This window comes from Mesoplodon bidens (assembly GCF_964165515.1).
Source record: "Mesoplodon bidens genome assembly, chromosome: 14".
In the NCBI taxonomy this organism is placed as follows: Eukaryota; Metazoa; Chordata; class Mammalia; order Artiodactyla; family Ziphiidae; genus Mesoplodon; species Mesoplodon bidens.
In genome coordinates, this window is record NC_138170.1 from 39,935,549 (window position 1) to 39,953,701 (window position 18,153).

At 41.9% G+C, this 18,153-nt stretch overlaps 1 protein-coding gene and 1 pseudogene across 3 annotated transcripts; both read right to left on the reverse strand.

Annotated features, from left to right (window-relative positions):
- Positions 1-16,600: 16,600 nt before the first annotated feature.
- On the reverse strand, positions 16,601-17,324 carry LOC308627851 (small nuclear ribonucleoprotein-associated protein B-like; annotated as a pseudogene). The gene has a single exon. The product of its transcript is annotated as a small nuclear ribonucleoprotein-associated protein B-like (transcript).
- A 24-nt stretch (positions 17,325-17,348) lies between these two features.
- Positions 17,349-17,802, reverse strand: LOC308627852 (SNRPN upstream reading frame protein-like). Of its 2 annotated transcripts, none has more exons than XM_081254304.1 (2): positions 17,508-17,802; positions 17,349-17,390 (listed from the first exon to the last, which is right to left on the reverse strand). In XM_081254304.1, exon 1 carries the CDS (start codon positions 17,750-17,752, stop codon positions 17,528-17,530), a length of 225 nt encoding a protein of 74 aa, XP_081110430.1. In that variant the 5' UTR covers positions 17,753-17,802; the 3' UTR covers positions 17,349-17,390; positions 17,508-17,527. The 2 variants fall into 2 exon arrangements, with proteins under 2 accessions (XP_081110430.1, XP_081110429.1); XM_081254303.1 differs by lacking the exon at positions 17,349-17,390 and adding an exon at positions 17,430-17,467.
- Positions 17,803-18,153: the final 351 nt, after the last annotated feature.

Below are 18,153 nucleotides of genomic sequence, written 5' to 3' on the forward strand. Positions count from 1 at the left end.
CATGATGAAACATGTAGTATTTTATAACCCAAAGCAACTAACATGCTCATACCTAATGCATGCACGCACACTGTAACCCAGGACAAATTGCTCGTGTTAGTTACTACCACAGGCTGGCAGGCCAGAAAATACATTTGGTGCCTAATATGCATAAGCACAGAAATATGGTCAGGCTCATTACTGTAATAAAGCTGTGATTTGCCAGCAGGATCAGTAGAAACACACTTGAAGCAGTCTGTCCCTTCCACTGGCTCATGCGCCATAAGGCAATAAGGTTGTAACAAGGGTGAATCCTCAATTCAGCTGGGCTACCTTGTCTGGGTTATTTGAACCCTTATTTGCCTTCAGGGGCCCATTTGCTTGTCCTAATGTGTACACAGTGATAATGTAGCCATTTACACAATAAGGAAGGCCTGCAAAACAGGAGTCTGCTCGGCAATAACGTGAGGGAGCAAGAGTGTGGAGAACTGGCAACTGTTGGTCCAGTTACGTAATTCCACGGGGGAGTCTTCAAATCAGAGAGGTGGCTTTTGAATGTGTTTGAGAATAAGTAGAGTACTGGACAAGTAAAAAGCCAAGTGGAGGGCTTCACTGGTGGCGCAGTGGTTGAGGGTCCGCCTGCCAATGCAGAGGACGCGGGTTCGTGCCCCGGTCCGGGAGGATCCCGCATGCTGCGGAGTGGCTGGGCCCGGGAGCCATGGCCGCTGGGCCTGCGCGTCTGGAGCCTGTGCTCCACAACAGGAGAGGCCACAACAGTGAGAGGCCCGTATACCGCAAAAAAAAAAAAAAAAGAAAAGGCAAATGGATATCTTTTTAGTGCTCTGATGAAATTAGAAGCAGGTTGATGAAAGAAAATGCCTTGGGTCCTCTGCTTGAAGTTCCATATTACACAAAAGGCCCTTGAAAAATTATAGAATTTACCTTGAGTAGAAGGCAGGTTAAGATGAAAGTTTGCTAGATGGAGGGGAGACATTAAAGGGTCATTTCCTGTGGGAAGGGACATTCAGTAATAACAAGGGAAATCTAAATGAAAAGGTGAAGGCCAGGTGGCCCTGAAGTGGGCCATGGTGTCCCGCAAAAGCCCTCAAGCATCTTGGAGCCCTGTCCTTGTTGCCACAGTCATTGCATAGGCTTGTGAAGAACATTCTTTGACAGTTGAGAGCTAGAAAATTAAAACCCAAGTTTGAGGTCCACTAACAGCAACTTTGAAGATCAGATGGTACATATTTTACTCCTGTTGCTTTCTTTTATGCTTTTTCTAGCTTTTAATGAATGCTTGTTTTTTTTTTTTTTTTTTTTTTTTTGCGGTACACAGGCCTCTCACTGTTGTGGCCTCTCCCATTGCGGAGCACAGGCTCCGGACGCGCAGGCTCAGCGGCCATGGCTCATGGGCCCAGCCGCTCCGCGGCATGTGGGATCCTCCCAGACCGGGGCACGAACCCGTGTCCCCTGCATCGGCAGGTGGACTCCCAACCACTGTGCCACCAGGGAAGCCCGCTTGTTTTGTATTTTTACATACCCATGTAACAGACTGAAGGGTTGTCGGTGGAGTATATGGAAGAAAATCACTAAGTGAGGTATCTGTAAAGCACGCGTCTTTTGCGAGGTTTGCAAGAGATTCTACTCACCAACTAGAAAAAGATAATTCAGAAACTTGCACATTCTGTTACCAGCATTACATACTATACTTTTCTATAAGTATCAAAAGTGCCAAAGAGACCTTGTTGCTCTGGCCAACCTCAATTAACTGCTTCTTGGAACACTGTGTTGAGAAAGATTCTGAGGTCGCATGTGGTGTCACATGCATGAAGGGGAGAATGGTAGAATGAATTCCAGCTCTCTCACCCACAGGTACCAGTTTTCTAGTTCCAGATGTCATTCACAGCGTCCTATCCTCTCACATCTGAGATGCCCTTCTGCATCCCTCATTTTTCAAGAGGCAACTCTACAGAACACTTTCAGACCTTCTTCATCTTGGTGTGCTAGGAACATTGGGTTAGGCTATATAAAGAATCATTATATATCATATACATTATTTATTATGCATCTGCTATACATGTTATTAAATATGAATAATTTTTAGTCACACACCTTCACGTGGAATATAGAATATATAAAAATAATGTTCCATTTATGTTGATTCTCTATGGGAACTGGGCAAGCCATGGTGTAAGTAAAAGAGAAAGACCCGTAGCTAATGAGGAGCACATCCAGGTTGGCCTAATGGAAAAATGGAGAAGACAGCTCTCGGGGGAGTGTTGTTTGCAGGGATTTAGAATATTTGAACCCTGCTGCCATTATTTCCCACTGGCCTTCAGTGGTGTCTCAGATGCCAGCAGAATAGATACTATGAGTTGATGTATCATCTCCAGGATGCCCCAAACTGAAGGAAAACAAGCTACTAGGCAAGGATCACCCTTTAAATCAATAACCCTATTCCCTATTATCAGATCAGCTACTCACTTCCAAAGAGAGGACAAGAGTCTATGGGAACTGCAGGATTTTTTTCTTTTGTTATTTTAAAGAGACGAGACGTAGATTGAGTAGGAACATGAGCAGCGAAGAACTACGCAGGGAAAGGTCTCTCCAGACTAAGCTGATCGTGAAGGCTCTGGGTCCCTGAGAATAAAGGATGTCAAAGCAAATCAACACACATCTTTTACATACTTCCTAGATGCTCTGGGATCTATCGCATAACACACAGGCACAGCACGAGCAGATGTTTGAGGGTCACAGATAAAATGGCTTAGTACAGGAGATCTCACTCTACTTTAAGAGATCACTTATCTTTGTTTTTACTTATTATCAAAATTTTGTGAAAATTGTGATTTTTACTCTGTACCAGAAGACACAGAACTACAGCTGACATTTTCTCATTTACTCACTTTTGAGAGCTTTGTCACTTCTGAGAATTCAACATTTTTTCCCCCAAGTGGGCATTTTCGTTATCACATTTTACCACAGTGAAGCCTCCCCTGCCTCTGTTGGTCCGCTTATAAGCACAGTCTCCGCCCTTGAAGTGCTTCTGCCTTCATGGAAGAGGACAGATGAGACAAAAGGAAGAGAGTGCCTGCCAAGATTCAACATTATAAACATCTCACAAGAGCAGCAAACAAACAGCAGGGCATGATCACGTCTGGGCCCCAGAGGGAAACAGGCAAAGCCCAGCTCAGCGATGGCCCATCCTTAGGGAATAGGCCTAAGACCTGCTTCAGGAAGATGCTCAGGGCTGGTCCTTCAGAATGGAGGTTGTACTTCATCCTGGGAAGAAAGACTCCTGCAATCAGAGTACAATCATCAGCCTGGGACCATCATTTGTGGCCACTTTGATCACTGGTGTACTCCTTTCCAGACTGGGTCTTTTACACTTGAGGTTCCCAGGGGAAACACTGGTTCAGGGAAACAAAAACAGCTATTGATGTTTGGTTTACAGGCATTCCTGTACTTTGACTTTTCTTGTTTTCCTTACTCTCCATGTTCACCTTTCTTTCCACCCCCACTGCCTCCCTGAGGTCTCCCTGGATTTGATCTACTAACCTGGGTGCTGAGGCTGGATTTGAAATCTTCTGAAGGGTGCTTAACATGCCAGAGTTAACAGGCCTGCCTGGGCCAGCTGTCGTCTCAGAGCTGCCACAAACTCCACGGATTGTTTGGCAATAAAAATCAGCTATAAAAGTGTGAAAAATACCAGAGACCCAAAGGGAGAGGGAGGAGAAAGGGGGAATGGCTCTTACACCCTTTTAGTGGACATCTGATTTATTTTTTAAATGGAAGAGCCACTTTTATAGCTACTGTAGTTCAATTATCTCTAATTTTACACATTTTATGCAAATTCTCAGCATCTTAATTGCAAATGAGAAGGAAACTTATTTTTTAAAGCAGAAAAACAAGGTATAGTTTTGTATTTTCAATTTTTAATTCCTATTCTTGGTTCAGCACCATTAAACTTTTAAAACTCTTTTTACACAGTTGTTTAAAATTATGTGTAATTTAAAGCACACTCACATGTTCACAAACACCCATAGCCTTAAACAAGTAGCTAATTTTATTCTTAGACCTCACTCTCCCTCTTGGAGAAGATACTCTGATGTTCTCCTACATATAGTTTCAAAGGACTGCAAAAGAATATACTCAAAAGGTTTCAAAAAGAAACTCGGTGTCTTACAAATCAAGCACAGTGGAACATATTCTAAGCATCAAGAAACTTGGCTGCAGGTTTTTTGCCTAGATGCTCAGATTTCTAACCAGGAGTGTGCTGGCAGATGTGTGACAACCAACTCTCTTGAGAGGTGACAACTAACTCTCTCTGATTTGTAGCGCTTGCCAATTTCCATGGTGTAAACACTCCTCCTATGGCCCATTTCAAGCTACCAACAGGATACCAGTGAACCTGAAGGTGGGAAGAGATGGGCTCTATTGGTTCTCATGAGCAGAACTACCTCTAGCACACCACTACTTTCAGCAATTTGGACATGTTTCAGGGATTTCAACTGGCTTTCTTCTGATGTAGGGTCTCTAGAGGTAAAAAGCCAAAGGAAAACAAGTTTTCCACATTGGATAAAGACTTCAAAGATTTTATAGGCAGACAGAAAACTTAGCAGTATGCTTCCAAATCTAGAGTCATGAGTTTTCGTCAAGAATCTGGCAATTACTAGCCACCTACCCTGTGCCAAATCTTTGCCATGAAGTCTGTATCTTCACGTCTAAAATGTGAATAATAAAGTGTGCTCCACTGTGGGCCTATCTTCTAATAGCAAAAGAGCTAACGGCTGTGGAATCACTTGACAGACTGAAAGGGATATGCGAATAAAAGCTAAATATCTTCATGGTTTATTTAACAATTATTGGTTTACTCAACAAATATGTCCTGATGTCACCATAGGAAACACAAAGATGTACATAACAGAATACATAGTATGATTCTTCGATAAATAGTGGTTAGTGTTTTCAGCAGGATATTCCATACTGGCCATGTGTGGGAACTTTAAATATTTTTCTGAATGCTGAATCTTGAGAAAAATTAGTCAAGAAATCAGGAAAAGGGGAAAAAGTACTATCACTCTCTCGTGAGGATGAAAGCTTAATTTGGATCTGTGCTAGACTTCTCCATTGAAAAGGACAAAGAGAGCACTGAGAATGTTCTAATTAAGATTCCCTGAGAGGAAGGAGAGAGGAGTGCCCACGAAAGGTTTCAAAGATGGTGGCTAAGCTAGCTCCAAGCCTCCTCACCCAGTTACCAACAATATTACATTGTAGCCTTCCTCAATGGCCCACACAAAAAATTTGTGGCCAAGAGACTATCCAGTCCAGGTCCTCTCTTTCCTTAACAACCATATTTCATTCTAGCACATCAAGCAGAGGGAACATAATCATTTGCCTCCAACAAAAATCCAGACTCCTCTGCAAACAGAAGCAACTGGAAACACAAAGGAAGGCTGTGTGGGTAGCCCTTCTCATTAGGCCCTCTGCCTAACAATAATTAGGCTTGCTCCCATTACTGTTGGACTCTGGGCAGCTGGTCCATACTTATTTTTCCTAGAGGAAAATGAAGAGCACGTACGAGTCCCCGACTTTTACTTCTCCTCTTCCCTCCTTTCCCTTTGTGACTTCATGCTGGTTTGCAATTTGTGTTTTCACCACTGTAGTTGATTCTAGACACAGTCGATCAACTCATAGCCTCCTTAGTAATGGAAGTGTCTCTGAATAAAATTGCGTGAAACTCAACACTTCGATGGAGAGAATCCCTACCAGCCCTTTCATCTTGTATTTAGCCAGCTACCCTTCACTGAAGTTACATTTATAGCATAATTAATGAAATAAGCTTTTCTTCTGACTTGCCTAAATAGCAAGCCCGGGTGACGTGGAAACTATTTGTTAGGAAGTGCTACTACCTAAATGGTCTGAGACGGTTCTACACAACCCCTGACAGCTGAAATATTCCATCTTGAGTATGTGACTGAAACCTGACAGGCTGAAAAATACACATGCCTCATAATGCATGTCAACAATTTTACTATCTGGTACAAATGGAAACTTGCTGAATTTATTCCTTAAAATGCTTTTTATGCTTTCTTTGGTTCTGGCTTAGTGGTAATGTATTTAAGCGTCTGGGAGAAATATTCGAAAGAATGAACCATGTAACTTTAGTTGAGATGCCTACATTTCAAACCAAATACTGGCGGATCAGTGAGTATCTAGGTTAATACTCTCCTTATTTGATTAGGATAATCCACAGAGACACTGACTTATTCCTTCAGATCCTGCCTTTTAACCAATCAATATGTCTAGGGTTATGGTTTTCAGAAGGCAGGTGATAATTTTGGAGATAGCATCTCAAGGTGCTGCTGACACTGAGATGCATATTCAATATGTTCTTGGAGTGACAGAACACAGCAACGTTGGAAACTCCCCCCAGAAATATGTGCACAGGGCACACCCACGCCCAGGATGCCACTAACCTTTAATTCTTGAAGCTCCAATATAGATTAAGCACACTGGCTCTTAGTAATGTCAATGAAAATTTGAAAATTCAAGGGGTGGGCAGTGACTACGTTTCCCTCAGATGGTCCTGTCTTTTCAGTGTAGGGAAACCCCTACAAGGAAAGGCAAGAAGCAGCTGACCCAAAGGTCAATCGTGGGGATGGGAGGAAGAGCCGTGGAGGGCAGCAAGGCAGCGAGCTGGTAGTTTGCCTGAATTAGCACGTGTCACTACCCACACAGAATAGGGATCACACGAGAACAAGGGAAGGTGAGGGAAAACAAAGGAAAAACATTAGACATGGATTTTTCAGAATGTCATTAAAATGTTATCTATTTTAATTTCACAGGATGAAAATTATCTGCCTGCTTTGTATGAATCTTGCCTTGACTGAAATTAGTTGTCAGACCTCTGTATATAGCCTAATTACCTTTTCCTAAGGAAAAAAAAAAAGAGGTAAAAGAAATAACAATAAATTTGTAATGGAAAAGCTACAAGTTTATAGTATTAGTACAGATTGGGGATGGTTCTAGGAACAGGGTTTGAAAATAATCTAAACAAATCTGGAGAAGCCTTGTGTTCCTCAGAAGACTAGGATGTTGTTGGTTCTCTCCATATTGTTTGGTGCCATGGTTATGACTCCTGGCCACAAACCCTTGTGAGTAAGTAGTGCTCAGGATAGCTACAGTGTAGTGTCTGTTTTATTTGGCTCTCTTATCCAGACAGCAAGATAATCGAGGGTTCACACTCGAGATCATGGGTTGGCAACACTTTGTGTTAAGGGCCAAATGGCAAATATTTTAGTCTTTATGGGCCATATCATCTCTATCACAATTACTCAGCTCTGCTGTTGTGGTACAAAACAACCATTGACAATATGCAAACAAATGAGCGTGACTGTGCTCCAACAAAATTTTATTCACAAAAACAGGCAGTAGGCCAGATTTGGCTCCCAGGCCACAGTTTGCCAAGCTCTGCTCAGGACAATTCAACCAATGAAATGTGGGAAGAAACCAACGTATGCACAGCATGGCATAGAGTAAGTGTTCAACAAATGTATTTTGAACAAAAAAGAGTATCAATTAAGCTAAAAAAAAAAAAAACCAAAGATTTTTTACTCAATAGGAGAAATATGGAGCTACCTCCAAGTAAGAATCCATGGGTTAAAAAAAAATAGTTTTAGTGAATTCTTATAAACAACAAAAATAAGTAGTAGATGAATATGATGGGACACAGAGGCAAGATAAGCAAAAACACCCGGCTTACCAAAGCTTAGCAAAAGGCAAAATTCTCTTCACAATTAGCCATAGAGAATGGCACCATATTACGACACCATGTAATAACTGAGCCTCACAAATATGCCCCTCTGCCGTCAACATAAGGGAACATTGCAGGAAGTGTTAGCTAAGTCAGGGCAATGCAAAATGTATTTTTTAAAGATATGCATCGAAATGAGCAGCTTTTTAAAAATGATCTCCCTTAAAAGGGTGAGCTTCAGTTATATCATAAGTAAGCACCAGATTTGGGAGGAAAAGTTCTGGGTCTCAATCTTGGTACTGCTCCTTGCCTTGTTTGGCCACTTTCCCCATCTATATTACAAGGGTTGGACCAGATGATCCGTGATACTCAAACCCTGACTCTAAACTCCTGTGATTCCAATGCCAGCTTCACCTATTTGTTCTTTTAGTGAGAGGCTCCCTGACTTATTCTAATATGCTTTTTACCTAAGGGTGTAATGTTGAATTGCCTTTGTTTTCTCCTCTACTGAGCAAGTTTCCATTCCATCCCAACCCCCTCACAGCAAGAGTCTCATCTTAAATGTAAGGTAGCCCATCTTCCCCATAGGTAACTAGGGACAGGATGCAGTCAGGACAGCAGCCAAAGACCCATCTCCAGGCCGAGCCTGCAAAGTCATCCTGGGCGTCCTGAGCATTCCTCAGCTGGAGGGGCTTTCCCCATTCAGTGCCTGGACCATTGCCAAGAAGATCTGTCCAGCTGTAAGCCTGATTTTATATAGTTATTTTCACTTATTTTTTATTTCACAAGATGTAAACGAATCTGTTTAACTAGGAAATCACGTCCCTTGAAAGTGATTATAACCTAATTTGACATGCAGTATTTGTATACTTACTCTAGTGTTATGATGCATTCACTGTGTTTACATAAATAGAGATTTCTGTATAATTACTACAAGATAATGTAAAGAGTTAATCACATGAAATCCCCCAAAATCTCATTTGAGTGAATTTTTTTAACTTGAATTCCAAAATGTTCTCTCAATCTTTTTTGAGAACCTTACAGAAACATCTACTATTGTCATCCGTTCTTGTTTGTTCATTAATTGATACAGTCAGATAATTTACTGTGTGCGTAATATGTATATAGATACCAATAAAGATAAAAAAGACACACCTATTGCCTTCAAGAGCACTGAATCTAAACAAGTCTGGTACCGCATCACGAAGAAAGGTAAACTCTGCCTTGATCTTGTCTGCTTATCTTGGATAATCACTATATTTTCTTCACGAAAAATACAATGGAAGAAATACACAAGAATGCTTTGCATGAAAAGAATATCAAGAGGAGAGAGAGAGGCAAAATTTGCATGAAATTCTAGAGGAAGGGCTGCAAATATTTTAAAGTTTTCTTCTTTTTATATTTTATTGACAAGGGAAGGAATTTCCCCCAAATTGGAATATTTTATTGAAATTAGGGAGGAACAATCACATAAAGATCGATCCAATAGCTCTTTACTTATACAACAATTTAGGAAAGACCTATCTGCCTATCTTCCTGAGGTTCGGTAAATGCTTCTCTTTGCACTCATTTGCCTTCATTCATTCCACTTATACCACATGCTTCCCTCTGCCTTAGCATCTCTGAGGGTTAAAAATTAGGTAAAAGGCCTACCAAAGTATTCCAAGCTGTGTGTCTGGCAAAAAGAGGGCTTGAAAAATGTCTACGATGGCATCTGTAGGTGTTAGAAAGGTGAGGATGTCGCTGCATGTGTACACTTCACAAACACCATCCTCTCATCACTTTCACTGGATGCTGCATGCTCAGGTGGACCAGGGAGGAGAAGGTATTTTCACTTCTCCTAGGAATGTTATTCCTCCATCGCCATGTTCCAAACCTTCTCTCAAATCCTCGGGCTCTTATTTTTATTGTGTTTTCTAGATGACAAAGGCATTTAGACACAGTTATAAAGTAATGTCTCCAGCAAAATAGAACATCTGTATTTTTTGAGGATGACTTTTGTACAGTTCCTATCCAAACTTTGTCAGAATGAGACACAGAGATTCACTTTTGTACAGTTCCTATCCACAATTTGTCAGAATGAGACACAGAGATTCAGGAATAAAAGAGATTACAGGAGTCACCTCTGGTACCCTTGAAAAATCCAAGTCACTGTTTTAAACCTAGGATCCCAATACTTCAATGTAATTTTATTCAAATTAATGTACACTGACTAAAGTACCTGATATGCCCAACAGTTCATGAGTTCAATTAATTTTCTTCAAAGGAAGGAATAAAAAGTACATACCATTTGGCAATAAGGTCCTGCAGATCTAAAACATATTGTTTATTACAATGAGCATGGCATTATATCACTATTTGTTGAACTATTTATACACAAACTATTTCTATAAAAGAATTATTCTTAAACCATTAATTAGGCAACCCTTAAAATTATGCCTACTGGTAAGCTAATTAACCATGTACAGCCTACTTGCTATGTATGTTTTTCATGCAAGTTCCATTTTGTTCTCCCATTACAGACACAGTGTAGTCATCATGGTGAAGAGTCAGAATAATGTGTTTTGGATGTGCTATTAGTACAATGTTCCTATGAGCAAGTTACTCAACTTTTCTGTGCTTTAGTTTCACTTCTTATAAAATGGGAATAATAATTCCCATTGTTATGAGGATTTAAATAACTTATACATAGAGGGGACTTAGACCATTGATCGGCACATGAGAAAGACACAGTAAATGTTTGCTATTTGTAGTAGAAGCAGCAGTGATCACACTGGCCTTGGAAGGCATTTACAGACACTCACCGCTGTGTTTTCCTTTTTCATTTTTATTCAACCTATCTCTAAATTCTAAGCCCTTGTGGAACATTATCAATGCCAATAGGGGCCTCAGGTAATGACAAATTATCCGTTTAAGTGTATGTATATTCTCCCTACCCCCGAAATCCCCACTACATTTCAATCGTCCCTTAAACTGGCTAATTCTGAAGGGACTGTGTCCATGACCATTTGTTTATTTGCATATTGGACATTTCTTTTTTTTTTTTTTTTTTTTGTGGTACGCGGGCCTCTCACTGTTGTGGCCTCTCCCGTTGTGGAGCACAGGCTCCGGACGCGCAGGCTCAGCGGCCATGGCTCACGGGCCTAACCGCTCCATGGCATGTGGGATCTTCCCGGACCGGGGCACAAACCCGCGTCCCCTGCATCGGCAGGCAGACTCTCAACCACTGCGCCACCAGGGAAGCCCCCATATTGGACATTTCTAATGGAAACGCTAGACACTCATAATGATGTTAACTATCAACAATATAGGAAGCTCCCTGATAAAAGTTCCTTTTTATTATCTACCTCTCCTTTTGGCCTGCTTCCTTTCTAACTGAGCTAGCCCACACACCCAACCCAGGCTACAGAAGATAAGCACGTGTGAAATACAGAATTTCTGAGTTCCACTTTCCTTCCCCTTCTACCAATCGGTGCTTATTAAACTCTGAAGGTAAGTTTACTTATTCTTGACATGAGTTCTTCGCGATAATCATCGTAGGAAAAGAAAGTTATTTCTCTTGCTGCATCTATAGCATTTTCTTATGGCACGTCCAAGCCAACTGGATCCAGTCTCGAGGGAATGAAAGGAAGTCTCTGAGGAGAGTCTTCTCAGAGGCGGGGGAGTCCGAGGGGGAACATCACGTGTCCCAATTTTGAGGTGACTGCTGCAAATTAACATCCTGTCTCCCCTGCGTTCCCGACAGCAGACTGAATATTCTCTTCCTCCAGGTGTCTGTTGATTGCCTGAACTGTGATAGTGCTGCTTGAAATGGCAAGGGGATGGGGTAGATTTGGAGTTATCCAAATCAAAAACACATTGGAAGAGACTCACAGTCCAATCATAGACTCTGTGAGGCCTCCTAAGGGTTGTCAGGTTTTCAGCAGAATATTAGTTGGTTACTTAACATATTCTATTGTCTTCATTAAAGGCTTTAAATCCAGCTTTGTTTAATTTTACTAAATAAGATACCTAGAAAATAGAATCCCTTTTCCTCTCCATTGGTATAAGGGGAAAGCATTCCCCTGAATCAGTGCTCTTTCCACATGGGAAGAAAAAGTGATACATGGATGTCTATGTCTGGTCTACTACTAAAATGTTCATAACATCATTTAATGCAGATACTCTTCCTTTCAGATTTTTCAATTGAGGGACATGAGAAATAGGGGGTTTTTTTGTTTTCATTTAAATTTTCTCTAAGCTCTAAAATGCAACATTTTGGATTTGAGAAACTCAAATAAAAGGCAAAATATATCAGAAGTGTCTTGCCAAGTGTTATGTTGGTTTCTAAATAAACTTAGGAAAGAGCTTGATTCCAAACAGGATGAACATTCCTCTGGCTCACCTTCTGCAAACATAACTTGCTTCTGCTGTGGCACACTCAAAGGGGGAAAATATCAGATGTGAAATTTATAAAAGGTGGCACACAGAAAAAAAGCAATGCTTCAAAAAAAGCAATGCCTCTAAAAAGTAATATATTATTATCAGAGAAACAAGGTGATTGAGTGATGTCACTCATCACTTTTCTCCAACAGCTAGAACACCTGCTCCAACATTGTTTTTGTTCAGATTTGCTTTCTTTCTTTGCTAGAACTACTTACTGTAATAATAACTACATGAAGTCATTTACCAAGGTGACTAAACTATCTTCTGTTAGGGTGTCAAACTGCCCCAAACTGGAAGACCAAATAAGAGTCTAGATGTTGGACTGAGAAACAGTCTTACTGTGAAAGACTGATGGCTATGCTCATCCTTAGTGTACATGCTCCCGACGTGGGCCTCACTGCCTTTGAGAAATTCTCACCAAGGCCCAAGGACCAGTTTACAGATTGCTTTTCTAAGTTTTCAGTGAAAACAACCTGGAATGAATCAACATGTTTAAAGGACTGTTAGGCAGCTCTTCTCTCTCCCTAGATCTCAGTGATTGTTACAAAGATGAAGGGTCCAGTCATTCCTCCACCTCTGAATTGTCATTTGACCTATGACCTACCAAGTTACTGGGGCCCGATTTATTTCTATTGTGTGGGAAGAAATCCACCTTATTTATTATTGGGATCAAATATAGGCGAGAGACATAAATGTGGTTGAAAATTTACAAGCGTCTGGTGATCGATATTAGTAACAATTTTGGGAATTATTTGGTAAAAACTTATTATTAATCAGTATCTAAGAATAGGCTTGGGGGTTGTAAACACACTTCTTATACCAGATTCCTGATTTATCCACTTATCTAATTTATATGCCTTAGAAATATCTAGCCATCTCAGTGCCATACATCCTTGAAGCACTAACATCTGCAATTCTAGAGAAGGTTGTTTCACATGGTTTTCTATTATAACAACCGAACTTACATCTTAATGGGATTCAATAGGGTTTCTAGAGTAGAGGGAATAATAATTCATGTCTGAAATTGGGGAGCTATGTCCCCCCTAACATCTCAAATCCAGTAATCTGTCAACTCTTCCAAAGTACGACTTGATTCTTCCATTTCTTCCCTTCCCCATTCTCGCACCCCTGCTCCAAACCCACATCACCTTTCCCAAGAATACTTAAAGGGCCCCCAACTCACAAATGGTCTCTTCTTTTCCATCCTTCCTCACTCCAATCCATTTTCCACAGAGCAGCCAGAATAAATTTTTTCAAATGTTAATCAGATTATGTCATTCACTGCTTAAGTTTTGTTTTCAATTAAGCTTAGAATAAAATCCAAATTTCTTAACTTTGCTGATAAAGCCCTATAGAGTTTGGTCCTTCTCATTCTCCAACCACATCTTGTTTCATTTTCCCCCTTTCAAATAGTTCAGTCACAGGCATGTTTTTGAGCTCCTTGAACATGCCAACTCTTTGCATAAGCCATTCCCTATACCTGGAATGCTCTCATCCCTGTCTGAGTTCTCAGTTCAGATGTCTCTTCCCCAGAAAGATCTTCCTTGATTGTCTAGTCTAAATTAGATTCTCCTTACTACTTTCTCATAGAACCCATTGTACTGACCACAGTTTAATTATGAGTCTGTGTATGCAATGTTTGATGTCCATCTCCCCTACTAGACTGGCAATTCATGAAAGCAATACATTTCATTTGTTTAATTTGTTCAGTATGGTATATCTGGTACTTGTATACAGTCTGGCACATAATAAATTCTTTTGAAGAGAGGGAGGAAAGAAGAGAGAGAGGAGAAAAGAGAGGGAAAAAAGAAGGGAGGGAGGGAGAATGGAAGGAAGGAAGGAAGGGAGGGAGGGAGGGGGAAGGGAGGAAGGGAAGAGGGAAGGGGGAAGGAAAAAAAGGTAGTCAAGCTAGCATATTTTCATTTTTACCCATTTTCTCACTGACAAGCAGTGTGACCTCAAGTAAGTCATATAACCACTCTGTGTCATCTTTCCTGTGTATAAAATGATTCAGCCTCATCAGAGATAGGAAGGTAAGAGGGGAGCATTTGGTAAGAGTGCAATCTGCCCTCAAAAATGCAGACAGTTCCCTGCATTTGGGAGAAGGAGGAAAGTTGGAGTAGAAGGGAAGAAAACCTAGAAACAAGTTGGTCCTACTCTGAGGTTGGGCCTCTGGGGGTACCGGAAGGGCAGGGGGACGAAATCCTGAGATAACTTTATTTTCCCAGAGCAAAGAAGACCTGTCCAGGGAGATAGCAAATCTATTGAATTTCCTCACCGCCAGCATTGCACAAACACCATGATTCTCCAGTGAAAGAGAGGGGCCCAGAAGAGGCCCTGGGAGACCCTGAATGCCTGCTAGGTAAGAATGAGGTGTGCCTCAGCGGTGAACTGCATGGACTGGTGATTGTGGCAGGATTGACACATGCTCAGTGGACAGATGCCCAACCAAGGGCAGATGCCGTGCCCGCTCCAGCCACCTCCATCACCTTGGTACTACTGAAGGCCCCAGAAATGAGGGACAAGTTCGGGGATTTGATGGGAGGAAGCTGAAATGACAGATTACATTTCTGCCTCCTGCAGATCGGGGGCTTGAAGTAAAAGGAGAATAATTTACGTAAAATAGTTACATATTCTTATGCACCTGAATTTGTGAGTTGAACTCCAAACCTGCCACATAATCATTTTGATTAATTTCCTTTTGTCTTCCACCTCATTGACCATGCACTCTTTGTTCCCCTCATTCTTCACTCTTGTCTGATTCTCTGTCTCGATCTATCTTCTCCTGGTCTCTTCCTTTTGCTCTGCGCTCTTTCTCCAGCATTCTCCTCCAGACATCTACTTGGTACCCTGCACTGCCTTCCAGCCCACGGTACCCAGAGCAAGAGAAACTGAACCCTGAAATGGTCACACAGTCTGGTCTCTGCCTTCATCATGGGCCTTCCAAGCTCTGCTGCCTCAGTCATGTTTTCCAGTGTTTTATAACCTCTTGTTCTCACCTGCTCCCCAAGTGGCTTTTCTACAGTCTTTTTTTTTTCCTTTTCTCTTAGGACTCCTCTGTGATTTTACTAATAACATTTCCACTGAGCAAAACAGCTTATGAAGAAAAAGGAAAGAAGGACCTCTGTGCCTGTGAGATAATGGCCAAAATTCTTTGCCCAACTTTCAATACCTTCCCAGAATGGAAGATTCTATGCCATCCCTGCCCCCACTAGTCCCTCATAGAAGCCTTTCTTTCCATATGGACCTGGATCTTTAGCAAATTCATAGATCTCTTAGTCTTATCCAATTCGCTGCTTTTGCACAGTCCTTTCCCCTACCTAAAGTGGCCTCTCTCCTCCTCTTCACCTGTGCTAATTTTATGTGTTAAAGAACAGCAGAAGACGTTCCTGAACACTTCCTGTCCACTCTAGCCTACATCATCACCCCCCCTCACTCCAAAGCTTATATCCTTATATCCTGTATCCTTCTCCTGGACCCTATTCATGTACTGTCATATGAAGTCACCTATCTCTTTACCATATACATTTTCCCTCCTGAGTGAGATTATCAGATCTTCAAAGTTGGGAACTTATCTTTTATATTGATACTATTATTAGTAACAATGAAAACAGTGTTACGTATGTAGCAGGTTCTTCCTTCAAGATGCATCAGATGACATTTATTGAATGAATCCATGGTATCAACTGAATATATGCTTTTTAATTGAATAATGAGATATGGAAGAAACAAAGCAAGCATGTATTGGATAAGTGAACGCCTGAAACGAAGCCAGCAGAGTGCCCAGATGTTCTCACCCATGGGGACAGTTCCACAGTTCCAAGTCACAGTTGGATAATATTTACAAGGCTTAACACCATCCTTACTGACTTATCTCAAGTTTTCACTGATATCAGAAATAAATGTTTTTGTCATGGAGCCTAATTTAAAATTCTTGGCATATAGAAGCATTTTATTCATAAAGTGACTGCTTATAATTATTTGTTTTGTTTTAATATAATTTAACTCAAAGTTACCAGATAGGGAACATTAGATTTTTCTGATGGCCCAGTAAAGCCAAAAGCATTTCAGAAACAAATCCGAGCCAGAGGGCATTATTTTACAGATGAGGACACGGGGGTGCAGAGAGGCTAAATAATATGTCCCCCAAACACACAGCTAATTGGTGAAAAGATCTGGTCTAGAATACAGATCCCTTGAGTCCCCATACCGTATTCTCTTCTATATCCTGCTGCCTCTATCAGTGAAAGAATGAAAGGACATTCTGCAATATACACGACCCCCCAATTTTTTTTTTGTAAGTACCTCACGGTTTAATTGATCTATGTATTTATTAGCTAATATTAATGCAGCAGAGGGGACAAAAAGCTCACAAACAGTCCACACATTTCACAAGACACATTGCAGGAAAAAAAGTGACTAAGAAGGACCAATAGTATCCTAGGGTCTTAGTGGATGCATTCCTGGGGGAGATGGACCTCTTATTCCTGGTGGAGGGGGTCTCATTCCTGGAAGGGCATGCCTATTGGTGTCCCTCGAGTAGGAGGAAGCCAACTGGTGGGCCCATGGGTGGTCTCAGAGCAGGTGGAGGAGCCATAATTCCTGGAGGTGGGGTTACTTGAGCAGCAGGTGTAGGTGCAGTCCCCCGTCCTGGTGGATACTGAGTTGGGGCTCCAGCAATGCTGGCAGTAGCAGGAACTGCAGCAGCTGTGACAGTGCCTCTTCCCTGTGGGGTCATTACCTGTTGGGATGGGCCCCCAACCCCTCAGACAAGGCCTGCTAATCCAGCAGGAGCCTGAGGCATTGGAACACCAGTTGGAACACCTCTTCCAGCTGCCCTACCAACCCCAGGGCCTCCTGCAGCTCCAGCAAGTGGTACCCAAGCAATGCCAGTATCTCTGGGGGTTGGTCCCTCCACAGTCATGGAAACCAAGTTCTCCCCATGCAGCAACACCAGACCCAAAACCCACTTTTCTTCATGCTCTGGCTAATACTTAGCATTCTTTGGCTTGATCTTCCTGAATTCATCACAATCGCAGAGGATCAAGTTCATATGCTTGTCAAAAGCCTTAAAGGCACCAATAAAGATCTGGTCATCTTGCAAGATACATCTCATCCTATAATAAATGTGCTGCAGTATCTTGCTGCTCTTTCCCACAGTCATGATTGCTCTTCCACCAAATCCAATGTCCACAGGAAAGTTTCAGGATCCTTAAGACCTAAGGGAAGGCTACAGATAAAGGTATGACGCAGGTTCTCCTACAAACAATGCAAGCTGGGGCGGAAGCTTCGAATAGTAGATAGAGCCTGTTTTTTTTCTTTGTTTTTCTCTCTTGGAATCTGCTACCTGGGTGTTCCAATACTGCTTTAACCACCTCTTGGTGTCTCAGCTAAGAATGCCTGTCTCAGTTCCACCTGGAAATCCACCACAGGTACTTGCTGCTGCTGCTGCTGCTGAGATCGCCTTGGGTGCAGGTGACACTCCTGGTTGTTCAGTGAAGCTGTTCTTCTCCGTTTGACTTGGACTTCTACCTCTGGTACGTGCTGTTCTGTGGTCCATCTCAGGTGTAAATGGTCCCTGGCCCGCTCCATCACGCCTCTGGCCGCTCTTCAGAACACAATGCTAGGCATCTCCGGTGGCCGCCCCACTCTACGCTGCCTTTGCTAAGGTGGCACCAACTAATAGGCTGGCTCTCCCCGCCAATTTTTTAAATGCTATAAAAGACTATAGCATAACCTATATCATGCTGTGTGTAGGAGAAGCATAATTCCCAGCACCCTAAGCAAATCCCTGTGGCAGCTCCTCTCAACACAGGCAGGATTGAAATTGATGTAAACTTGTGATCCAGGACTAGGTGCACATGGGACAACCAAGCTGAGTTGAAGCCAGTGCCAAGACTGCAACCCTGAAGGTGCAGGAATGGCCAAGTTGAAATCAACCACTTCCACCCTCACATTTGCTTTGTCTTTGAAGATCCTCAAGTAGCCATCCC